General features: G+C 44.7%; 1 protein-coding gene across 3 annotated transcripts in view; it reads left to right on the forward strand.

The window, feature by feature from the left end:
* COL6A3 (collagen type VI alpha 3 chain) overlaps positions 1-22,400 on the forward strand; it is a 69,145-nt gene extending 46,745 nt beyond the window's left edge. For all 3 annotated transcript variants that reach the window (XM_060301431.2, XM_060301432.2, XM_060301433.2), the window contains 9 exons: positions 1,602-1,698; positions 2,319-3,017; positions 4,205-4,307; positions 6,797-6,884; positions 7,029-7,338; positions 8,734-8,997; positions 10,031-10,129; positions 20,862-21,026; positions 21,782-22,400. In XM_060301431.2, coding sequence (XP_060157414.1) covers positions 1,602-1,698; positions 2,319-3,017; positions 4,205-4,307; positions 6,797-6,884; positions 7,029-7,338; positions 8,734-8,997; positions 10,031-10,129; positions 20,862-21,026; positions 21,782-21,822 — 1,866 coding nt within the window. In that variant the 3' untranslated portion in view covers positions 21,823-22,400. The remainder of the gene's footprint in view (positions 1-1,601; positions 1,699-2,318; positions 3,018-4,204; positions 4,308-6,796; positions 6,885-7,028; positions 7,339-8,733; positions 8,998-10,030; positions 10,130-20,861; positions 21,027-21,781) is intronic.
* The last annotated feature ends 3,761 nt before the right edge of the window (positions 22,401-26,161 follow it).

A 26,161-nucleotide genomic window follows, 5' to 3' on the forward strand; every position in this document is an offset into this window, starting at 1 on the left:
TGCTCTGGGCATCTCTGACTCTGAGAAGGTGCTTGGGTGCAACTGTACCCTCCCTGATGGGTTTGCACCCCTTAGCTTCTAGATGAGGCTGGTCTCACTTGCGAGACTTCCAGAACATCCTGATGGCTCTGGCACTAGATGGACATCCAAATGCCCATGACTTATTCCCACTAGGTCCCTCTTTGCTTCTTGGATGAGACTCTCCCAGGCTGACCCTGGAGGCCTACAGTCTCCTTGGGAGGTTCTCCAGACATCAGCCAGCCCAACACCCAAGCTGCATCCCTGTTCAAGTATTTCTCAGCCAGGCTGGCATCTAACAATGAAACAAGTTATTTAAGCATAGGACGAGGAAGCATTAGCTTCAGCCTATGAAGCAGCTAAGTGTTTCCTTATTCTTTGCTTAAATGACTTGTATAATTGTTATACCACTAATATATATATATAAAGATTAATTAGTCAATTAATATTTACTCAGTGCTGATTGTGGCTTTGCAGTCCAGGATGGGTGGATGATAGGTAGGAAGGGACACGGCGGGACCAGGAGTGAGGAGGTCTTGGCTCTAGTGCCAGTCCAACCACCTTCTAGCTTTAAGTCACCGAAAGTAACATGGCCCTGTCACTTATGCTCTCTGTGCCTCAGATTTCTCACCTGTAACAGGGGCTGGTGGATGAGATGGTCCCTAGCGTCTTCCTTTCCAAACCGGATGTTCTACGGTTTTATCACTGCCACGTCAGCAAGAGACAGTTGGGTCACTGGCACCATCTCTTAGGGTTTATTCTGCCAAACTCCAGGCCAATTGGAGAACATAGTATTGGGCTTTCGGCTCCGGCTTGGGCTACCAGCCTTACGTTCCTATTAGGGGATCATGTATACATCTCCCTTGTGAGGGCTGAGTGATCCAGAACCACGCATGTTTCCTAAAAAGCATAGTTTCAGCAAGTTCAAAAAGTCAAATATTCATTCATTTATTCAATTTAATGATGATGTGCCAGGGGCTGTGATGGGCAGGACATTCTGAGTCTTCTGGAAGTGATTTCATAACTTGCTTTGTTGTTAAATCCCTTTCTAGACCTGGGCCCATGGGAGAGGGACGGACTGAATATTTGTTAGTCGCTATTATTATTGCTAGATAACAATGACATTTAGGTCCCTGCTCTTTGGTAGAGGCTATACCAGGTACTTTACATACATTATCCAATTTAATCTTCCAAATAACTTCGTGGGAATTTACCATTATCTCCACTTTGCAGCTAAGGAAACTGAATTCCAGAGAAGTTAAATAATTGTGCTTCAGGTCCAGCAGGAGTGGGATTTGAACTCCGGTTCATCTCATTGGGAGAAAATCTGTTTTCCTATCATAATCAGTGCCTTCCTTCCTAACCCCGCTTCCCAAGAAAGAGAAGATATTGATCTATTGGGGGGTTTGTTTAACTGATGTGTTTATTAAATAATTATTTAATTTAATTTTAAAATAATTATTTAATTGATGTGTTTATTAAATAATTGTGTTTGTTTAATTGATGTGTATTCTTCGGCTGCATTTTCAAATGGTAACTTACCCTGTGTACTCCTACTAAGGATTTCCTTTTGTTTCAACCAGATCAATAACACAGCGGTGGGTCATGCCCTCGTCCTACCAGCTAGTGGAGACCTCACGGACTTCTTGGAGAAAGTCCTGACGTGTCACGTCTGCTTGGGTAAGGTGCTTCTCTAAGAGAAAAAAAATCTGTCCGGCTGCAATTGCAAAACACACTATCTACAGAGGGACATTTGAGTGAATAATCATCATCTGCACAAAGAGCTTAAGTTAAATGAAGATTCACATAGTCTTGTATTTACCAGTGTCTATGCTGCGTGAGTAGTTTCCATCCTTAAAGCCGACTGCCCCCAAACAGAGCCTCTCTCTGTGAAGAGAATGATTAGTTCCATAGGTAACAAAGGAGGAAGTGGGCTCTGCTTATATTTTGACCTTGGAGTCCAGAATTTTATTATCTGGTTTTGTTTTATTATCTGGTGATGTGTTTCTGGAACACATTTCTTCAAGGAGTGGCAAGGAAGCAAAGGTAGTTTTCTTTTCTTTCCTTTTCTTTCATTATGCCAATGCCACAGTATGTTAACAAGGATTTCGGCCTGATTTGTTTCCTCTAGTAAGTGCTAGGTGATGAAAACTGAAATCTGGCCATGATATTGTCAGCAAGGTATACATAGGTTTCTACATTATGTGACAATTCTAATGACCCCAGGCTCCCTGCAGACTGATGTGCAGTATCTCGCCAGGAGAGTCACAGAATAAACGGGCTGCCATGCTTCTTTCTAGACATCTGCAACATCGACCCATCCTGTGGATTTGGCAACTGGAGGCCTTCCTTCAGGGACCGGAGAGCAGCAGGCAGCGACGTGGATATCGACATGGCTTTCATCTTAGATAGCTCCGAGTCCACCACTCCGTTCCAGTTCAATGAGATGAGGAAGTACATACAGTACCTGGTCCAACAGCTGGACATGAGCCCGGACCCCAAGGCCTCCCAGCACTTCGCCAGAGTGGCGGTCGTGCAGCAGGCACCCTATGAGTCCGTGGGCAACGCCAGCATGCCGCCCGTGAAGGTGGAATTCTCCCTGACTGACTACGGCTCCAAGGAGAAGCTCCTGGCCTTCCTCGGCAGCAGGATGGCACAGCTCCAGGGGACCAGGGCTTTGGGCAGCGCCATCGACTATACCATTGAGAACATCTTTGAAAGTGCACCCAACCCACGGGACCTGAAGCTCGTGGTCCTGATGCTGACGGGCGAGGTGCAGAACCAGCAGCTGCAGGAGGCCCAGAGAGCCATCCTGCAGGCCAAATGCAAGGGTTACTTCTTCGTGATCCTGGGCATTGGTAGGAAGGTGAACGTCAAGGAGCTGTACAGCTTCGCCAGTGAACCAAACGACATCTTCTTCAAACTCATGGACAAGTCTACTGAGCTCAACGAAGAGCCTCTGATGCGCTTCGGGAGGCTGTTGCCATCCTTCATCAGCAGTAAGTCCTGCGCACACTTGGCCCCCAGGGATGGGGCTGCAGGCATGGGAATGATAGCTAGTGTGCCCATGTTGACCCGTCCATTCATTCAACAAGTATATACTGGCACCTACCACATCCCAGACACACTGTTAGGAGCTGGGGTTGGCAGTTGACACAGACGGGAATCCTGCCCTTGTTCACTCGTTTATTCAACCAGACTTGACTAGACCCCTCCCAGCCATGGACTGTGTCCCTGGGAGTTTATAGTCTAGGTGGGTGAAGGGGTCAAGTGCACATTCATTAGGCATGACATGATACGCTGTTATGTCACACTGAGTGTGCCCTGATGGGGATCAGGGAAGCTTCTAGAAGGAGCAGCATTGATCTGGGCTTAGCCCCCAACCATACACTTGGATACCTCTGAGCCTTTACCCGATATGGCTCTCCCTCCACTAAATGATCTCCACTTTCTTCAGCAACAAACCCGCATTCATCTTCAAAAATTATCTCCAGACCCCCTGCTCACTGTGATGGTCCCCACTCCCAAGGCTCGGGCATTGTTAATCAGGATGTTGTCCTTACCACATCTATCACATGGCCCGTTGGTCATTCATTTATGGGTATGTGGTCCCAGTAGACTACACATCCTGGAGGAGGTGTGTCATTCATCACTGCCTTGATGGAGTCAGGCGCAGAAAAGCATCTAACAAATGAGGGAGATTTATAAAGTATGACCTGTCTCCCTAAAGTTTTAGGGGAAAAATGTGAAGCGAGGGTAGGCCAGCAAGTTCACCCAGGAGCCACTATTACCGTCTTCGGACAATTAAAACAGAAGTTTTGTTAAACTGAGAAAATGTTCAAAGTAATTCTATTATAATGTGATGTCCAAGAGCTTGGAACTTGGTACATTCTGCACTTGATTTTTCTTCTATTCCTGTCTTCCCTCACATTGAGGAAGTGTTACCTTTAACTTAATCACCCAAATATTGCCAAATAGGAGATACTGGCTTGAGACGTTTTATGGATCAAGCACCATTATGCTTCATGTTTCGAATCACTGGACTTAGATTGTCTGGAAGAATGAATTAATTCAACAGATATTCACGAACTACCTATACGTGATCCATTTAACGCCTTAGCAGATTGATTTTAATTTGCATGTGGTTCACATGCCCTTAAATATTTCCTTCTCTCTTTTTCTCTAGGTAAAGATGCTTTTTACCTGTCCCCAGATATCAGGAAACAGTGTGATTGGTTCCAAGGGGACCAACCGGCAAAGAATCTTGTGCAGTTTGGTTACAAACAAATGTAAGTGATTATAATAACTGTCTTAGAAATTAGAGCGCTAGAGGGAATGCAGAGGTCCTTCAGCCAACGCCTAACTTTATGGGGTGAGGATGTTGAGATCCAGAAAACGTGACTTCCCAAATGTCACGTGGAGCATTTCAGGGGAAGAGTCTGTTGTATCCATTAGCTTTTACTGTGTAACAAATTACCTGAAACTTAGTGGCTTACAATAACAACTGTTTATGTAGTTTGAGATTCTGTGGGCTGGTGGGTTTTGCTTGGGCTCAGCTGGGCAGTTCTTCTGGCCTCTACAGAGCTCATTTTCATGCTTGTGGTCAGCTGCTGGTCAGCTGTGGACTGGTGGTCTAGGGTGGTCTCATGTGGCAAGCGTGGGTTTGTGCACAAGGAGACTGGGAGGGTTCCGTGAGAGAAGGTGGAGGTAAGCAAGGCCTCCTGAGGTCTAGGCTAGAGCTGGTACACTGTTACCTGTGCCCTATCCTATTGGCCAAAGCGTGACCAAAGCTGGCCTCGCTAGATTCAAGAGTGGGGAGCTGGGCTTGTTGGGGGAACCTGCCACATCACATTGCAAAGGGTGTGGGTACAGAGAAAGTGGGCCACTGGGGCCATATGTCCCAACAGTCTACTATAACTGGTGTGCAATGATTTCATACAGAAAGATTGGATACATTAAGCAAGAAATGGACTCGCTGTCTCTCAAAATGATTAATGCTGTAATGACACAGGTGATGGTGTTAGCCAAGGGACGGGGCATGCATGGTCTCCTAGGAAGACCGATGAGATGGATGGGAGGTGGGTGGGGCTGCAGTGCCCATGGTGATGCTGGCTGCTCGGCATATGCTCCGTGGCCTTATGTCCAGTGCCATCGTCGGTGCCAACTCCAGGAGTAGACAGGAGGGCACTGTGGCTGTGTGACAGAGGGCTGGGCAAGGGGGACGTGGTGGCAGGAAGTGAGGTCAGGCACTGACCAGCAATTGTGTCCCTCAAGAGAAGGCCACAGAGGATCATGCTTTGGGAGAAGGGGAGGTTTTGTCTGTTGCATTCAGATGAGATGCAGATTCGAATTATCCCTGTAAAGTGACTGCCTGCCTTACGCTTGGCTGAGCCCCAGGGTGACCTCTTCCAACCGCCCATGCTTCTCCCTACACCCCTTAACTCCTTCAGCTCTTGCCTTTGTCCTCAGAGGGAACGCTTCACATTTCAGCCTAGTAAGTTGAAAATCATTCCCAAGGCAGCGGTGACCCTTCTCTGGTGCTGTGATGCTCATTCTGCTTGATCTAGGTTCACAGGTTCTGTTTTTCTAGCCTTGTATTATCTGTATAATTTCCCTGGAACATTCCATCAGGTTGGCTCAACTTTATCTTTAGGAAAACAGAATGAACAAAGCAACCTAGTATCTGAAGTTTTATGACAGCAACTTGAAAGTATACTGCCTATGCCATATAGCATGACATTTCTATAAAATAATGAATGTTCATCTCAGGGCAAGTAATGAACAAAATTGGGTCTGCGCTAGCATGTCTGATGGTTATATTGCTGTTCTCTTTAGGGATTCACAGTAAATCAAGAAATTGTGAGAAAAACAACCACATACACAAAAATTAATACAAACAAAAATATACAACACGCCCTAGGAATGAAAGCGTATGCCGATTTGATCATTTTCCAGCTCAACACAGCATCTTGCTTATTTTTTTAATTTAAACTTTTTAATGGAAGTATAGTTAATTTACAATGCTGTGTTAATTTCTGCTGTACAGTAAAGTGATTCACTTATACATATATACATTTTTTAATATTCTTTTCCATTATGGTTTATCACAGGTTATTGAATATGGTTCTCTGTGCTATACAGCAGGACCTTGTTATGTATCCATCCTGTATATGATAGCTTACATCTGATAACCCCCAGCCTCCCACTCCATCCCTCCCCCAGCCACCCCCCCCCAGCCGGGGCAACCACAAGTCTGTTCTCTATGTCTGTCTATTCCGTAGATATAGCTTCACTTAACACAGCATCTGGTTGAGCGGCTACTTTCTTATAACGCGCGTAGCTATTAACTGATCTTAGTTTTTGGTGTATGCGTTTCAGTTGGTCAATTTTTATAATTAGAGCATTATTTAAATATTTTATCTTTACTATTTATTATGAACAAAAAGTATTATTATTATGACAATATTTATTTCTGTTTCTTTGCTCTCTTCCAGCTTTTATAAATTGAAACTAAGATTTCAGGTGTATTTATAGTACAATAGAGGCTTCATTTTTAATAATTCTATTTTTTATATGCTGTTCAATGTCTTTCTGTGGCACAGATCCTAAAAGGAAGGAACTTAGTATATGCAATGCTATATGTAATATGTAAAAGCCACTGCATGCATTTTGGTGAGATAGCAAATTTTGTATAGCGCATGGAGTTATGTCTGTGTCTATTTTAGATAGCAGGAGAAAATATGTATGAGTTGAAATAATATTTAATATGTTTTAACAGAAATGTTCCGAATAATGTTACTTCAAGTCCTACATCTAAACCAGTGACCACAGCAAAGCCAGTGACCACCACCACCAAACCAATAACAGTGGTAAACCTGCCAGCCTCAAAGCCAGCTTCCACGAGACCTGTGGCCGAGAGATCCGTGGCTGGGAGACCCATGGCCACCAAGCCTGAGACTGTCAAGTCCACGGCCACCAAACCTGAGGCCGCCAAGCCCGAGGCCGCCAAGCCCTTGGCCAAGCCAGTGGCCACCAAGCCCGAGGTCGCCAAGCCTGTGACCACCAAGCTTGTGGCCACCAAGCCCGAGGCCACCAAGCCCGAAGTTGCCAAGCCTGTGGCCACCAAGCCTGAGGCCACCAAGCCGGAGGTTTCGAAGACAGCCACAGTCAGACCCGCACTGGCCGCGAGGCCCGCAGCAGCAAAGCCGGCCCCTGCCAGACCCCCTGCTGCTGCCAAACCCATGGCCGCAAAGCCCGAGGCCCCCAGGCCCCAGGCAGCCAAACTGGCCGCCACCAGGCCAGCCACTGCTAAGCCCATGGGTAAGAAAGCCACCTACCTGGGATGTCTCATTTACTGTGTCCAGGGCTTGTCCCTTGAAGGCTGTTTACAAAGCAATCCAGACACGGTCCTTGATCTGCAATCTGACATCTAGATGATGTATTTTGAAAGGTGCTGGTTTGAGCATGGAATTACCAAAACATCCCTCTTTATCTATATTAGAAAGTAATCTTTCTCTTCCCCCCCCACCCCCCGCCCGCCGTGAGGCTGGTGAGTTCCAAGCAAAGAGCAGGTGAAATACCCACCCCTCCGCCGCCTCTGCTGCCCGTTTTCCCACTCCCCACCCCAGCCCCAAACCCCCATCGGGACAAGCATGGGAGCGGCTCATTCTCTCAGGGGTGTCAGTGGGCGGCCACCACCCACCTCTCCTGGAAATGCAACTGTCTTCAGTTAAAGGGATGAGTTCTAAGTAGACGTAGGGTTTTAGACCCCGTCGAGGGAGTGAGAGAGAGAGAGAGAGAGAGAGAGAGAGAGAAAGCCTGCTGTCAGCTCTTAAGTGGTGAAGCTTATGCTTCTGTGCTATAGTTCTGGAGCCAGACCCGCCTCCCTTAGAGTATGACTCCCGAAGTTCTGGTTGGAGCTTTGTAATTGCAGAAGCCTTGTCCCTGCTGGGAAGCATGTACCCATAGAGAAGAGGCCCAAGCCTCGTGCTGTGGCAACATTGGGGCGTTGCGTTTAGCAAATTGAAAAGTTAGAGCCCAGACGATTGTTTTGTCCCCACAGACCGAACTACGTGCTGGTACTGCCCCTGGGAAGAATGCATTCCAGGCTGGATTAGATACGGGGGTTGGGGGTTGGTGGGCTTAATGGGACTCAGACTGTGTTATTTTATTTTTCCCACAAAGAAGATGCTAGAAGTTCCTATAGAGTCACAAACTGTATGGAAAAGTGAAGGCAGGATGTATGTGCTCCTGAGAAAATGGAGATTGTCTTCATTTTATGAAGAGAGAGAAGCAGGGATTCCTTGAAAGAATTTCATGTCATACCCTAAAGTTCCATGATGTATATTTAATATATTTTAAATTAGGGGCCTCGTTCTGTCTTGAACGCTTCAGATTAAGCACCCCGAACCACACAGTTTCAAAGTATTTCCTTAATAAGAGAGATTTTCAACAGGAAAAAAAAGGGTAATCATGTACCTGGCCGATGAACAATGAGATTTTTGATTACTGTGAATTTCACGTTTCACATATGCTGGTGGGTTACAAGATCAGTATTTCTCTGGAGCTTGAAAGAGAAGCTAGTTGTCTGCCTCACCTAAATTTCAGATCGACCGTGTACTGGTATAGCTCTTTTAGAGTTCATCTCCGGCCTGTGTGTTACAGTCATTTAGGGTTTTATTTTCTGTCTCCTGCTCTCAGCACTCCATCTTGCAGTTAAGGCACCCCGAGAGGTCCACGCGTCTGAAATCACAGAGAACAGCGTCAAACTCCACTGGGAGAGGCCCGAGCCCCCCAGCCCTTATTTATACAACCTCACCATCACCTCGGCCCACGATCAGTCCCCGGTTCTGAAGCAGAACCTCACGGTCACAGACCACGTCATCGGGGGCCTGCTCCCTGGGCAGACGTACCATGTCACGGTGATCTGTTACCTAAGGTCTCAGGTCAGAGCCATCTACCAAGGCAGTTTCAGTACAAGTAAGTGCACTGTCGGTTTAAGGAAGGTTGGTACCTATCTCTGCGTGGCATATCCAACGGTGCCATAAAGGGAACAGTGCTTATTCACTGACCTTTTCTGAAACAGCAACAAGGTTAAAGCGAAATCCTGTGTGTTTCGGTTGCACCCAACTTGATAACTTAACGAAATGGAAAATGGGTTCGTTGTGAACTGTTGTCCTGCCTTGGGGGTCCTGGGCTACTTGATGCAGGAAATCAGATCCGTGTGGCCCGAGTGCAGCCCCTTCCCAGGGAGAAAGAAATACGGCCATGGAACCTGGCTGGGTCTCGGCTGCCCACCATGTCCCGTGTCGGAAGCATGTTTCCATGGTCAGTGAACAGAAAACACCACTGAGTCATGGCTCCTTAGGGAGTCTCATCCCAGGGGCCACGGGATGTCCACAGGCACAGTCGAAAGGGCACCAGCGTTTCCCTCCCCTGGTCTCATCGTGCTCAGGCTCTGCCCTCTGCTGTGTTGGCCCTGTGGCTCCTTTGCTGCCCCGAGTCCTGGCCTGCATGATTTCCCAGCCCCGTCCCCAAGTTCTCCTGGACCCTCACCCCCACCCCTGACTCTTCTCGACCCCCTGCTGTTCCTGGGACGTGGAGGGGAGGCTCCCATTCTTTTCTCTTGGGCCAGAGTTATTCATATCAAGGAACTATGACTGAGGAAAGGCAATTCCCATCAGTTACCATACAACCCATGAAGGTTTGAGTCCAAAGACCCTTCAACCCCAGGGCTCTGCTTCCTTGGAAGGAAGCAGAAGATGTTATGTGGAAAAATGGGAGGATCTCTTCCAGGTTCAGAAATTTCCTCCGTTTGCTCGTTGAGATGAATCAAACGTGCAGACAACAGACATACGCAGTGTGTGTGGAGACTTCTTGGGTCTCTACGTTTCAGTGGCCCCTCCTTACATAAGACATGACCCAGAACGGCAAGCCTGCCTCAGTCCCATAGGGTTCCTAAGCCTTTCATTTTCTGAGTTACCTATTAGTGGTGTATCTTTTTCTTTTATAGAGAAAATTCAGCCTCCATCTCCGCAAATGGCGAGGTCAGCTTCTAGTTCAACCATCAATCTAGTGGTGACCGCAGAACGGCTGGCTGGGAGTAAAACAGGTGAGCTGTGAAACTATCAGGTCCACTGTAGCACTAAGAAAGCATTCTTCTGAACAGTTTAATCTGCTGGGGTTCTAATTCTCAGACCAGGAGAGACTTGTATGGAGAAAGTTTCAAAGTGGCTCTGTGTGGCCCCTCCTGGGCTTATTCCGCACATTCCAAGTTGCCTGTCCCCAGGATCTTAGAAAAAGTTGAATGAGGGCTGCTTTGGGAGCCGTAGCCAGGAACTCATGTGTCCCTTAGTCATTTCCCTGGTGCCTCATCTTGGGACTCGAGTTGATTTGCGGCGTGTGATGCAGCGAAGCATAAGATTTCATCCACTTGGTGATTTAATCTAGTAAAAAACTGCTTAGAAGAATACAAGACAATTCAGACTGGAATCCATGAAATAAATGGGTTTGGAAGTGACCCATGGGATCAATGTTCTGGTCCCAATTTCCTAAGCACACGCCCTGGCTTAGTCTAGCCTGCCATTCTCTATGTGTCTGACCCCAAGCATGTGCACATTTTATGTGAAATCCATGATGAGTTAGATGTGTTTCTGGAAGTGACAGTTGTGACTTGCTTTTGTCCTGGGCAGTGGAACGCTGGGGACCCGTAACCTCTTCTTCAGGAGAACATGAGCTATAATTGTTCTGTGGGAAACTGGTTATTGAAATAGCCGATATGCTTTGCTTAAGAGTATTCTGCAAAAGATATTGGTACTAATTCCACAGTCAAGGGTATTTAGATATCTTATTGTTTACAGACCCCAAAGCAAAGGGTTTCCACGAGTTATAGGGACAGTTCATTAGTTTTTGATATATTGGCCACAGTCAGGAGGAGGAAGGCATATCTCTTTATGTTGTTAATTTCTGCAACGGATTATGACGAAAGCCGTATATCGAGTGCCCAGCTGCTTTCCTACAGTGCTAGATTTAAAAGCAGCTGTGCTTTCTCGATATGCCCTGCATTGTCAGAAGCAGCAACACATTATGTTTTGAGCTGTTGGCAAGGATTCCCTATTTTACTCTTTCCAGTTTAAGTTTTAAAGTGACCCTTGTTTCTCCACCTCATCCTTTTTGTAGAGTTTGCATCGTATCTCATCAGTGTTTAAATGAAATTGGGTGGTTTCTGACTCCACACACCCATCTCTTTGGGGCCACTTGGAAATACAGCGCTCTCAATTCTTTTAGTTGTTTCTAGAGGGAATCTTCTCTATTACCAGAATAGTATTTTTCTTTAACATCTTTATTGGAGTATAATTGCTTTACATTGTTGTGTTAGTTGCTGCTGTATAACAAAGTGAATCAGCTATAAATATACATATATCCCCATATCCCCTCCCTCTTGCGTCTCCCTCCCATCCGCCTTATCCCACCCCTCTAGCTGGTCACAAAGCACCGAGCTGATCTCCCTGTGCTATGCTGCTTCTTCCAATTAGCTATCTATTTTACATTTGGTAGTGTGTATGTGTCAAGGCCACTCTCTCACTTTGTTCCAGCTTACCCTTCCCCCTCCCTGTGTCCTCAAGTCCATTTCCTACACCTGCATCTTGATTCCTGTCCAGCCCCTGGCTCATCAGAACAATTTTTTTTTTTTTAGATTCCATATATATGTGTTAGCATACGATATGTGTTTTTCTCTTTCTGACTTACTTCACTCTGTATGACAGACTCTAGGTCCATCCACCTCACTACAAATAATTCAATTTCGTTTCTTCTTATGGCTGAGTAGTATTCCATTGTATATATGTACCACATCTTCTTTATCCATTCATCTGTTGATGGACACTTAGGTTGCTTCCATGTCCTGGCTATTGTGAATAGTGTTGCAATGAACATTGTGGTACATGACTCTTTTTCAATTATGGTTTTCTCAGGGTATATGCCCAGTAGTGGGATTGCTGGGTCATCTGGTAGTTCTATTTTTAGTTTTTTAAGGAACCTCCATACTGTTCTCCATAGTGGCTGGAATAGTATTTTATTCCATTGATGGACTTTCCCTGTGTCCATGTATACATGGTTGATCTATATCTGTACATCTACATTTATCTATCTACCTATCTATCTTTTAATTCATCCACAACCCATACTGACATGTGGTATCAGGAGTTACTAGAAAGAAGATGATGAGTCAATGCAGGAATTATGAAACTATTACATACACAGATGTGTGATAAGGGTCAAAAAACCAACTACTGATAGAGCTGCAAAATGTTTTAAAATAGTTTACTTTTAGAAACAAGTTTAGGAATTGGTCTGTGTTCGAGACAGCCACGTGTTTTTCAGACTCCTTTTGCCTTTCCAATGGAAAGATTGACAGAAAACCAAGAAATTCTCTCCTCTTGACATAAATTTATGGGAACAATTCAAGAATTCATGGTAGATTGGGTAATTAAGTTTTAACTTAAGAGTTGTATAAAAAGATTTTATAAAAACTTTTAATGCTATGATTTTTAAATCAAACTAAAAAAATGCCAGTATGGATGTGGCATAGTGGTTTGGGATGGAGAAGAAAACAAGTCTCAACCCCTTTGATTTCTTATTTTTTAATTGAAGTATAGTCAATTTACAATGTTGTGTTAGCTTCTGGTGTACAGCAAAGTGACTCAGTTACACGTATATATATATATATTCTTTTTCATTTTCTTTTCCATTACGGGTTATTACAGAATATTGAATATAGTTCCCTGTGCTATACAGAAGGACTTTGCTGTTTATCTATTTTGTATATAGTAGTTTGTATCTGCTAATCCCAAACTCCTAATTTATCCCTCCCCTGTCCGTTTTCCCCTTTGGTACCCGTAGGTTTGTTTTCTATGTCTGTCAGTGAGTCTGTTTCTGTTTTGTAAATAAGTTCATTTGTGTCATATTTTAGATTCCACATATAAGTGATATCATAGGGTGTTTGTATTTCTCTGACTTACTTCATTTAGTACGATAATCTCCAGGTCCATCCATGTTGCTGCACATGGCATTATTTCACTCTTTTTTATGGCCGAATAGCATTCCATTATGTATATGTACCATGTCTTCCTTATCTATTCATCTGTTGCTGGACGCTTAGGTCGCTTCCATGTCTTGGCTATTGTAAATAGTGCTACTATGAACATGGGTGCATGTATCTTTTTAAATTAGAGTTTTCTCAACTCCTTTGATTTCTGCTCATAATCAAGGGACAATGGATAAGCCTTTGTCCCCTGCACTGAGGGTTCCCTGCAGGCCCTAGTGCACCCCAGCTACCTTCCTGAGTCATCTCCCAACACGATGCTTGAGCTCAGAGAAGCCACAATGGACCTACTAGAATTTCACCAAAGATATGGGTCAGGACAGATGACATTCTGACTTCAAAGTCCCTGAAATCTGTGCATATTATTTGCCACTTGCTGGTAACTTCACCCCTCACAGAGTGTGGGAAAAGTACAACTTCTAGAAAATTCAGTGCTTCACTGAGAGAAAATGATTAGGAATAAATTACACGTGAGATTTGGGGATGTTTTTGGTTCTCTTATGTATGGTCCACAGGGAATAAGAATATATAAACAGTGTTGAGTTAATATAAACAACACAATCTTTAAGCAAGAATCTGGCTGGGCTGTCTTGTTTTTTAAGACTGAGTCACAGATTCAGCCATAGGAAGGTGTTTTCAATCTAGACCTTCAAAACTTAGGTCTCCTCTCTTCATGTGACAGACAGAAAAGAGATTTTGAGACCGGGGCTTTTGTGTCCTTCAAGGCGATGGGTGGTAGTTACATACAGATGAGTCCAAAACCTTTCTCCTTCCTTCTGATCAGTACAGAGCCCTCAAACCCAGGACTTGAATGTTCTTTCACCCTTCCTTTCACGAGTGTGTGCGCACACACGTGTGTGTATTTCCCCCTAGTGATTCAAGTCAGCCTGAAAATATAAATTACTTGCTCTTCTTTTTTTTTTTTAATTTTTCTTTATTTTCTTTATTTTTATTTTTGGCCGCATCGGGTCTTAGTTGTGGCATGCGGGCTTCTCACTAGTTGAGGTGTGTGGGCTCAGTAATTACGGCGGCACGTGGGATCTTAGTTCCCCGACCAGGGATCAAGCCCGTGGAAGGTGGATTCTTAACCACTGGGCTACCAGGGTAGTCCCTTACTTGCTCTTCTTAAGAACAAGTTTCTGCATAATTCATCTCTAGCCTGCAAGTAACAAAACAGCGCTTTGAAAAAAAAAAAACCCAGCACTTTGCCTGGAGAAGTCGCTTAATAAACATCTGCTAAATGAACATATGTAGGTGTACACACACACACACACACCATTTTGAATGCTCTTCTTCAATGAAATTAGTTGGATATTTACTTTAAAATGTATAAATTGAAAATGGGTAAACAGGATTAGGAGATGGAAGCTTGTTTTCCCTCCTCCCTACCAACCCCTCCCGCATATAATCAAGGCATCTTAGAAATTTTTTCCAGGGGGTGAAACATTTTAATATATTCCTATTTTTGCAGATAGAAAAGGAGTAACAACAAATCATTGTTTATAAGAAACTTTAAAAATATACTAACTATATTTTTGCTCAGTAGTTTCAGGTATATTTCACATCTAAATATCAATGGCCACAATATGCATTATTTCTCCAAAGATGTATTTTCTAGACAATTCAGGCAAAAATAAGTTTAAAACTAGCTTTATATGTGGACGTGAATGCAGTTGAATTCCAGCACCAGTTCATTACAGTTCATCTCTGTAAGCACAAACACAGTTTGTGCTTACAGAGATGTGTTCCTTTCTTAGTTTTAAATGCTAGATACTATTTTTGTTTTTTGACCTTGGCATGCGGCTTGCGGGATCTTAGTTCCCCAGCCAGAGATCGAACCTGGGCCCACAGCAGTGAAAGCACCGAGTCCTAACCACTGGACCACCAGGGAATTCCCTAGACACTCTTCTTTGCTTTTTTACCTCTATGAATAAAAGATTTACTGGGTTTTGATTCTATCTTTAGGAACTGAATTTTGTCATAGTTTACCACTTGGGGTTTAGGAAACATGGTGACCAGTGTTTGAATCTATGCAGGAATTTGTGGGCAAAAATCCTGTGAGATAAAAGGTCTTTGGTCCATGGCATCCAAGGGGGAGAAGATGGAGCAGTACTAATATTTGAGTTTTCATATGTTAATATTTGCCCCTTTTGAAATTCACATTTAATAGGTACTTCTTTACCAGAAATTTGACACAGGCATGTAATGGGAGGATAGCCTAGCGGGGGGATTCTTTGTCCCCCATCTGAGGCCTGGCCCTGTGTCACATGGAGTGTGAGGTGTGGCAGTAAGGCCTCAGCTTGAGATGAAGGTTGATTACTACAGCAAACCAATAGCACCATTACTAACCATTCAGGATTCCAGACTTTGCAATACTACATGCTTCCATTTTAAATGGTTAATACTTGTATTTTCCTCAACAAAACAAGCCCTGCAAAAAGAAAAATCCCACCCCACTCTTTGCTTTCCTCAGCACGTAAGGGCAGCACACCCACTTTTCTGAGATACATTTGCTGCCTGAAAATGGCAGTTAGCAGCAATTAAACAAATCTTTCAGTGCTTATCACAGTCTTAAAAAAGTATTGACTGTGCTAGGCATTTTTGCAGTATGTTTTGTGGCTGCTAGTTTTGAGGATGCTGTGTTGTTGCTAATGTTGGTTTTAGGTTTTTGTTACCATCTCTCTCTTTCTCCTTCTCATTTTTGGCCAAAGAAGACTTGGATGAATATTTTACACGCATATGATTAGTAAAGCTAAGACTCTGAAGTTTCTAAACAGCAAAAAAAAAAAAAAATTTAACTCAGAAAAGAATGAATCCTAAATTATTGGCCCACCCATGTGTGAAGAAATGTTTCAATGCAGAAGAGAATAAAAATAACTAACACAACGTGTAACATTCTTTTCTACTCACCCTAGAAATTAGCAATCTGTAGAAATGACCATATTTTGTCTGATCAGGCATTCCTGGGTCAGTTACACAGCTCTGAAGGAAATGAGTTCAGCAATGTTTTACTTACTTTGTTGATTCTAAGATGTATAATTTTCCCCATTGTAGTGCCTCTGAAATTGAAATGTGACTTGACATTGATGACATGTCATGGCTTATTGGCAGCATTTTCTCTTACTTAGTGGATTATAAAACAATAGTACATTATAAAATTAAGATGTCTTAGCTTTGATGAAATCCAGTATTTGCTTGGCTGTGTTCCACCATGAATATACAGCGTTGGCTGCCATAAGACGATGTGATGGGGAAAATATATGACTTTATGTTGATAATAATTTAAAGAACTAACTTAACCCCACAAGTTGAGGTACATTCAATGGCTACAAATATTTTCTCTACTTTGAAGAGACGTAGCCGTCTTCAAGGCTGTGTGTTTACTGCTGTATGAGAATGTAGCTAAGTCAGCTACCATGTTTGGGTTATGACGGGTCTCCAAGGGCATTTGGTATTTTTTTATTGTGAGCTATAAAAGTCTTATGAAATAAAAGTCTATTGGTCAAGACCTGAAACTACATTTAAAATGCAACTACAGCTACATTTAAAATAAAGTTAAAAGTACAAAAAAAGTTTCTTTGGTAATTTTTGAGCCAATCCACACTCAAAATGTAGACACAGGAAAGTTTTATTCATTCCTGCCAATTGTATCTGTTTCAGAGGTTTGGAAGCACTTTATATCATGTCAACAATGTCTGATCCTAAGGCAATTAAACCTTCTTCTTGTTTTGAAACCATTAAACTAACGAGGAACATATTTACACATATTCACAACTGCAGCCTAAACCCTTTCCCCTCCTCTCAGCTCCCACGATTTTGCTTAAGAAAGAACTTAAATACTGATAACTTGCTGGTTTGGAAAATGTCAAATTGATGCCTTTAAAAATGCTGCTTTGAAATAGAGACACAGACATAGAGGATAAGCGTACGGACACCAAGGGGGGGAAAGTGGGGTGGGATGAACTGGGAGATTGGGATTGACATATATACACTAACTAATATGTGTAAAATAGATAACAATGAGAACCTACTACATAGCACAGGGAACTCCACTTCGCTGTACGGTAGAACCTAACACAACATTGTAAAGCTACTGTACCCCAATTTAAAAAAGAAGTTTAAAGAAATAAATAATGATAATTTTAGAATCACAGAACTAAAAAAAACTGCTGCTTTTAGACACTATACAAATCTCAACTGATAAAAAAGGCAAGATTTTCCAATTCAACATGTTTTTGGTTTCAAACACTTTTTCTAGTAATAACATAATAGATATTCATTGTGAAGAATTCAGGACATACAGAAGAATGTAAGGAAAATATGATTCCCATAATCAAACACTGATGGCCATTTATGGCCACCATTAATGATCCAATGCATAGCTTTCCTGGTTTTTCCCATGAATATTACACGTGCACACACACACGTCTTTATTGCAAAAGTAGGCTGTGTTTCCTTGGGTGCCTTCCACCCCATGGCTGTTGTTCCAGAATGTAGGTTGGCTCCTGTGGTTTCTGTGAGCGTGGGATTCCTCGGACAGGGTTTCTCCAGGCACCACGCTTGCATCAGTTTCCTCTCATGTTTGGAAGCTCACTGAAGCCCAGTAACCGTTGACTATTTCACCAGGAAGTTTCACCAGATGGGGATCTGAATCAGGCAGCCTTTCAAGTCTCTCTTTTAAAATGAAACTTATTATTATTTTTTATAAATTTATTTATTTACTTTTGGCTGCGTTGGGTCTTCGTTGCTGCGCGCGGGCTTTCTCTAGTTACGGCGAGCGGGGGCTACTCTTTGTTGCGGTGCGCGGGCTTCTCATTGCGGTGGCTTCTGTTGTTTTGGAGCACTGGCTCTAGGCACGCGGGCTTCAGTAGTTGTGGCGCACTGGCTTAGTTGCTCCGCGGCATATGGAGCAGGATCTTCCTGGAGCAGGGCTCGAACCAGTGTCCCCTGAGTTGGCAGGCAGGTTCTTAACCACTGTGCCACCAGGGAAGCCCTAAACTGAAACTTATAAAAAAATAAAAAATAAATAAAATGAAGCTTATTTACATTGTTATTCTAGGCAAAAGTGAACCAGGAAAGGTTGGTGATAATTCTCACTCCCCATGGTCTCTTAGGCTCTGGTTGGGTTCTCAGTATGAGGAGGAGAAAATCAATGAATGTAGCCAGACACTTCTCTTGGATCAAGGACCCCAGGCTCCCCCAGGGCTGGGCCCCAAGGGGAAAACTCTTTCTGGAGGGAAACATACATAGCTCTCATGTCCAAAGACTTGTTCTAGGGAAAAACTCAATGAGATCCAACCATCCTTCTTTGGACTATAGGACACTTTAATGTTGTAGACTTTGACACCGTTGTTCTAGCATAGGCAGACATAGCTTGGGTGAGTCCAGCCTGCATGGGTCTCAGAGATCAAATGACGGGAGTTTAAAACTTTCTCTTCTTAAGAACAGAAAACCTCCCATTTTCATGCTTTAAAAATGGAGAACCCCAGGCTCTTGTCTTTGCATAAAGTTGAGGCCCACATTAACATATTTCTCTTGGTTCTCCAAGAATTTACGTGTCCAGAGTAGTAGCATCCTCATATTCCATTAGTAAACCTTAAAGGTCTTGGCAGTAACTCCTGCTGGAATAAAGGATGTAGAATGCAAGAGCCGTACTTTGGTACCGGAGACTGAAGGTGAAAATCAAGGGAAATTGGAAAAGCCAGTTGGTCAGGGAGCAGGGTCCTGCTGCTGGGCTGCCTCCGGTGTCCTTGGGTCTGGGAAGACTTCTGTTGCTTCAGAAGAGCACAGGGGAGTAGGACCCAAAGAGCTGAACACAGATGGCCAGGACGGGGTGCACTTGGGACAAAGTGGAACCAACCTGGGCCACTGGGGGATGCTCTGGGGAAGAAAGGGGAGGGGATGAGGCGACCATTTGGCCAAGTTCCCACGCTAACAGGGGACCCACCGGCAAACAAGGGATGTGTGTTGGTGCTTGAACGATCTTGCCTGGCTCAGTCCCCTCATTCCTTCAAACCAGGCCTTCTCCTCTAGTGTTGGCACATCTGAGAGGAAGCAAGTTGTTTTTGTAAGTTGTCATCATTTTATCCTGGCCTCATTTGGGTCTTCAAAAGCTCTTGGTAGCACTGCTGACCTTCTGGGGCTCTGAAAGTGTCTGCAACTCAGAGATGCTGTAGGTGTGGGACCACTTTCCTCCTGGGGGCGGGGGTGACAGCCTCCCCAGAGTCACCAGGTAGCGTCTTAGACCAATTCTGAGCCTCAATCCTGTGCCTGGAAGTCTGGTCCATTATGCTTGACCTGAGCTTTGGTTTTCGACCTGAGCTTTGGTTTTCTACCTGAAGACCTAGATTTTCCTTTTACTTCTTGTTACCCACCATCCCTGAAGATGCCTACCACCCCTGCCATCCATGGAGCTGGGGGAAAGGCCCCCGGAAATGTCAGCCCTGTGTGGGGAGGGCTGGTGATTCACGGGTGTTAGTTACGCACATAAACATGTAACATTGTCCACTCCAGGGGTTTGTTTTACGTTTTTCAAACTTTCAGATAACAGTTGATATTAATGTTTCTCTTTTCCAGCCAGATCTAGAGTTTGCCAGAAAACACTGTAAACAGAAGTTTTACTGTGTGTGAACTGTAAAGTTTTCTTTTTTTCCAGGCGTGGTGGAGAATGTAGCTTTTACTCTGCAGCTGGACTGCATCAGAAGCATGCATTTAAAACAAAAACTTCCTTAACTGGAAAAAGAATGCTGTCTTCAGAATAGCTTTGCTATGTGACATTTTTGCTTCTGTGAATTTTGCATCAGTGTTAGCTCTTCTTTTGGCTTGTTAAATTTGACTGGTCACAAAGGTAGTAGCTACACACACACAGACACAACACATGTGTGCATATACACACATTTAAAAATTTTATTTATTTATTTACTTTTGGCTGCATTGGGTCTTTGTTGCTGTGTGTGCACTTTCTCTAGTTGCGACAAGCGGGGGCTACTCTTCGCTGTGGTGCGCGGGCTTTAGGCACTTGGGCTTCAGTAGTTGTGAAACGTGGGCTCAGTAGCTGTGGCTCGTGGGCTCTAGAGTGCAGGCTCAGTAGTTGTGGTGCACGGGCTTAGTCGCTCCATGGCATGTGGGATCTTCCCAGACCAGGGCTCAAACCCATGTCCCCTGCATTGGCAGGTGGATTCTTGACCACTGTGCCTCCAGGGAAGTCCCTACACACATATTCATAAAGGATTTTCTTTTTGCACTTTGACTTTTGTTTTTAATCTACCTGGCTTGTAGTGAAATGGAGAGTCTTGTTTTTGAATGACATTCTGACAGAACTTAATTGTTATTTTGCAAGGAGTAGAAAACTCCAAGGTTTTAAAATTAGGTTTCTTCTCCGGGGGTTGAGCATTGAAAGAACCGGAGACTAAGTGACCCAGTGATTGGAAAGGGGAAAACACAGTTCATTTAATCTGAAATCATCCAATAATAATTGCCAACATTTGGGATTCCAAGTGTAGTTTATGAAGTCCTTTCATCGATAAGATTGTATTTATTGCTCTCAGATCTGTAGGTGATTATTATGTCCACCTGACAGTGAGGAAACTGAAGACTGGGGAGGTAAAGGAAGTTTTCCTCCTGGAAATTCTTCTGTTTTCTCTCTCTGACGGCACTGTGATTAGAGCTTCAGCCCCTCACGCTGGGAGCACAGTAACTTACACGTTCTCATAAATCCTCTTTCCCCATCTTGTTCTTCAAGATATATGTAAGTTGCCAAAAGAAGAAGGAACTTGCAGGGACTTTATATTGAAATGGTACTATGACTCCGTTACTGAAAGCTGCGCCAGGTTCTGGTATGGAGGCTGTGGTGGAAATGAAAACAGATTTGATTCGCAGGATGAATGTGAAAAGGTTTGCCCTCCTGGTAAGTGATTCTTCTTTTGTGTTGGTGGTTTTTGCAGGTAAGGGACCCAGGCCAATAATTCACCTTTTAAAGATATTTGAATGATAATGATGATGATAGATTTGAAAAAGAAGATAAATTGAATTTTCAGATGAGGAAGGTGTACAAATAAAACACACGGGGTTAATTTTCTGAGTTATTATGGTCTCCTAAAAACATACTTGTATCCTTGTATTTTTGCCGATGAGGAAACATACGGTGGACCACGCCTCACCCTTCAGAAATATTACTAAGTTTCTGTTATTCATAAAATACTGTAACAGACATGGTTATTAGGAAAATAATATAATGAACAATTAATAATAACTGCTATATAGTCTATTCAACTTTAAATAATCTTGCTTCCTCTAAATGATAATGTGGACCGCCAGGCCATGCGATATCTCCATTATGCTGGGCAACGTGATTGGTAATAAAATCAGAACAGCTACACAGAGATTCTGGGGCGGAATGGGAGCGCTGGGTTTGCTTAAAGGCCAGGCAGGTGATGCCAGGAGAGAGAAAGGGCTCAGATGGCACAGAAAGCCCCAAACCCCAGGCCAAGAAGCTCCAGGGGAGCCACTGAAGGAAATGAACTGAAAAGTGAGATTGGTGATGAAAGCCAGAGGCCATGGATATTTTCATGAGAAATACAGTGTCCTTTTGGGTCAGTAATGTGACTTTTCCCCTCCTCTTCCTTTCCACCCTCACCCGCCGCCCCCGCCATCCATGCTCAGTGCTCATCAAGCCCGGAGTCATTGCTGCGATTGGGACCTAAGCGCGGCCGACCAGTGACACATACCTCTTGAAGAAGAAGGAGTCCGCCATCGCCAGTCGTCTTTGTAGAAGCTCTGTGTATCGATTCCCTTGCACTGTACCATTTCATGCTTTGATTTACACTCGAACTTGGGAGGAAACGTCTGCTGCATGACCTATCAATATGGTGCTAAATGTGTCTGTGGAGTCAACCCTCTTTGTCTCCGGGCAATTACATTGTATACTTTGAACGTTGTGTAATAGTTATCCACTGCTGGTGTTTATGTGAACATTCCTATAAATTCAAATTCCCTCTGGAGTTTCACGTTATGCCTGTTACAGGCAAGTGTAAGATCTAGAAAATAACCCCCAATTTCACAGCTACTCTATATACTTCTGCTTGGTTCATTTTTTTCCCCTCTTAATTAAGCATGACTTTAGATGGAAAGCCTGTGTATGGAGAAAAAACAAGAGTCTAACTTTTCCATTTCCCCCCCAGTTTCCTGGATTAGATTTTGAGCGACTTTCCTTTTTCTAGAGCTTCTAACAAACAATGTAGTTAGAGGGAAGCAAAACCCCCTAATCTTTGTGCACTGTTGTGGGACCAATGCCTTAATTAAAGGATGTAAAGAAAGTCATAATAGAGATTTTTTTGGCATTCCTCTAATGTTGTGTCTGTGTTGTTTTTTTTGGGGGGGGTGTTAATTTTAATTTTAAAATTTTTAGGAAATTTATACAAAGAAACTTTTTAATAAAGTATATTGAAAGTGGTGTGGGTTTGGTGTTCTTGGCTGTGTCGTTTCCCTAGCACCTGTTGTCAGAATCACCCCAGGACAGGGGAATTGGAGCCCGTTCAAGCCCCCAGTCTTGGGTACCACCCTTTGATTTCCAGCGAAGGGGCAAGGGCGCTCTGTCGACAGTGGGAAACCCGGTGGATCCAGCTCTCCATGGCCGGGTGGGTCACGTTCCTTGCTTAGGGCCCCTGGAGTCTTCCTAGTCTTAAGAACCAGGCTGGCTTTCATGCTCTCCTTTAACTTCTAGCTGTGTCCCAGAGATGTGGCCTCCTTCCCTGCCCCTTTAAGATAATTGTTTCCTGGGGGTTCCCTTTGCTCCTGCCTACAGTGGCTGAGAGGTGGGATGTCACTGGCCCAGGAATCCCCAGTCCCCTTTCTGGAGTCTCAAAGATGAAGCATAAAGTTTCTTGTTTCTTTAAAGACCCTTTTGCTCCTGTCTTCAGAAATAACACAAGAAACAAATAAATACATATTTAGGTGGTACCTGAACTCCACTTGGGAAGGAAACTGAATTTGTTTGATAAAACACATCTACTCTGACAAGTGCTTCCGGCTGAGCTCTAGGGACCTTGGGTGTGGACAGAACGGTTTTATGTAAGATGGGGAAGGATCTGTCAGTTAATCTATTGATCAGAGGTAGGGAGGAGGAGAGAGAGGGTGTGTAGAGCCACGGAGATGGGTGGGGAGAGGCTGGGAAGTCACAGAGACCACTCCTTGTGATTTCCGCCCAGATCTTTGGGTGCAATTTCTAAATTCACAAATGAGCTCAAAGTGAGCACATCTGCAAAGCAATTGGAGGAAGAACTGAGCTTTGTCCCCGAGTCGGTGTGTCAGAGAATGCAGCCAAAGGCAGAGATGGAAGGAAGATGCTGTGGGCAAAGGACCCCTCTGCTGGAATCTGCAGGAATCTGGGGGAGGACTCAGCACTTCACAATCCAAGACGTTGGGCACCTTGTCGGGATGGAGAGAGCCTGGTTGAATATCAGGGTAGCCCGGGGTAGATTGCATGGCTTTGAGGACTCCTGAGAAGCTCTCACAGTCAGGGGGCCCCTGGACCACGTCCGCCCTCTAGGCCATGCTGACTGCCTCCCCACCTTTGAAGGGCCCCCTTTTTAGCGTGAGGCCAAGCCAATGGAACTACCAAGGGCCCCGTGATGGCCATGAATCCCTTTCAAACAGGTACTCAACCTGGGTGGGAAATGTTCCTTCTATGACTTTCTTAGAGATTTTTCTCTCCAGCCCCACAGGAGCAGCCCCCTTCCACAGAAACAGGCCTGCGTGCCTCCCCTCAGGCTGTGGGTAGTCAAGCCAAGCGCATCCCATCCCACTGGAGCAGAGAAACATTTGCAGGGGGATTGGGAAAGGCAGCTTCACTGGTGTAGTGGATGGGACAGTCTGTGTGCATTTGTCCTGGGGCTGCCATAACCAAGTGCCACAATCCAGGTGACTTAAAACAATAGAAATGTATTCGCTCACAGCTCAGGCGGCTGGAAGTCCAAAATCAAGGTGTTGGCAGTGCCATGCTGCCTCGGAAACCCATAGGGCAGTCCTTCCTTGCTTCTTCCTACTTCCTCGTGATTCCCTGACTTATAGGCATGTGAGTCCAATCTCTGCCTGTTTTCACATGGTCATCTCCTTATAAGGGCACCAGTCAAACTGGATTAGGGATCCACCATACTCTGGTATAACCTCATCTTATCTAACTATATCTGCAATGACCCTATTTCCAAATAAGGTCACATCCTGAGGTCCTGGGGGTTAAGACTTCAGCACCTCTTTTTTGGGCAGGACACAATTCAACACATAACACAGTTTTAGGGTTTCCAATACCAGTTCCCAACTCTGATCTGTCGATCTACTGTTAACAGCAAGGTAGCAGCTGTAGTTAAGAGATTTCAGTTGAATGCTGTCACTTCCTCACTGGCATTGGTTACTGAAACCATTACTACTGGATCTTCAGGCTGGGTCTTATTCATTTCAAAACTTAAATCCCAGATGCTGTGCAGACCCTTTTCCCTGTAGACCAGCGCAGGTACTGGATGATTAGAGTGGAGAAGCCCATGGCTTGTTCCCTCCCACCTTCCTTTTTCTCCCCAAGCCAGTGGAGTTCTGGGCTGGAGCTCCTTCCCAGGCTCCATAGGTGAACTTGGAGCTGACTATCTGTTGGCTTCTGTTCTCTCCTTGACTCCTTTCTGTGGTAGGGTCCCGTGCTGACTCTCTCGGGGTGTATGTCGGTTCTCTGGCGGAAGCTGAGGGGCCCTAGCCTGGCAGTTCTGTGAACCTCTTCTGCCCCTCACAGCCCCTTACTGGGGGTCATCCTCTTCACAGACCCTCGGTGCTGGTGTCTTTGTGCAGGAGAGCATCCCCTTGGAGAGCAGTGTAAGCCAGTTGGCTCAAGTCCAGCCACCTTCTCGGGTCACTTAATCCATAGGAAATGCCCATGACCTTGCCACATCAACTGCCACATCCGTCTTTCCACTCGACCAGGGGTCAGGGGTCCTGCGGGTTCAGGGGTCAGGAACATGGTCGGTTGAGAGCTGGTCTCCAGCCCCTGACTTGGTGGTGGTGGGAAGGAATGATTCAGACCATCATCTCCAAGTCTTGAGTGTTTCTTTGTCTTCAGGGACAGGGTCCGGTGGACACCCCTTCCTGATGCCGCAGGGAGTGAGGGAAGAGTGTGGCCTCTTCATAAGCGCTTTGTTGCTCTCGAAAGTCCCCCCCCCACCTCTCCCTCGGCCCTGTTTTACCTCATTAGTGACTGGTTACTGTGCTCTAAGCTGGGGCCCTTAGCCGTCAACTCTGGGAAAACAGGATCCACCAGGCACCCACCACCAGCCTCTTGTAGGAACTTGATGAGTGGAGAGCTCTGAGCCCCAGATCTCTAGTGCAGGCTGAACACTGCTTTTCCTCCTCTGCCCCTCGATTTCCTAGAAGTGAGCCTTGGCACCCCAAGGCACCCCACTGGTGTGTGTGAGTCTGCCTCGCCACACGTTAGTGACTGAAGTCTCCTCGAGGGGATGAGGGAGAAGGCTCATCACATGTCCATGGTTTGGCTTCACACACACCCTTTAACAAGCTCTCTCAGCCCCAAAGTTCCTCTGCCCAACAACGACCTCAAGTCTCCCCTCCTCTTCCTTCCCCTGCTGCTTGAAATCCCCTCCGTCCTTACAGCAGTTTCCAGGTCTTCCCCTCAGTGGGGGCGCTTCGACTGGGAAAACCAAAGCCCGAGAGAGGGCGGAATGGTGGGCATCTTGCTTCCTGCACCGTTCACGTGGGGTCGGTTCACCCCATCACATTAAAAAAAAAAAAAACGTTACGTACAATAAAATGCATCCACTTCTGTGTGCTGCTTGATGAGTTTTGACAAATGAATACATGCACAGAACCCTCACCACACTCGTGATAGCCATCATTCCCTTAGCCCCATCCAGCTGCGTGTGCGAGTGAACAGCATTTAAAGTTATCATGACTTTTCTCCCAGTAAATTTATCCTAAGGAAACAATCGGAGATGCACAAAAATTTATGTTTAAGGATATGGCTTTATTTGCAATGACAAAAGTGAATGC

This window comes from Globicephala melas, chromosome 7 (genome assembly GCF_963455315.2).
Source record: "Globicephala melas chromosome 7, mGloMel1.2, whole genome shotgun sequence".
Classification (NCBI taxonomy): Eukaryota; Metazoa; Chordata; class Mammalia; order Artiodactyla; family Delphinidae; genus Globicephala; species Globicephala melas.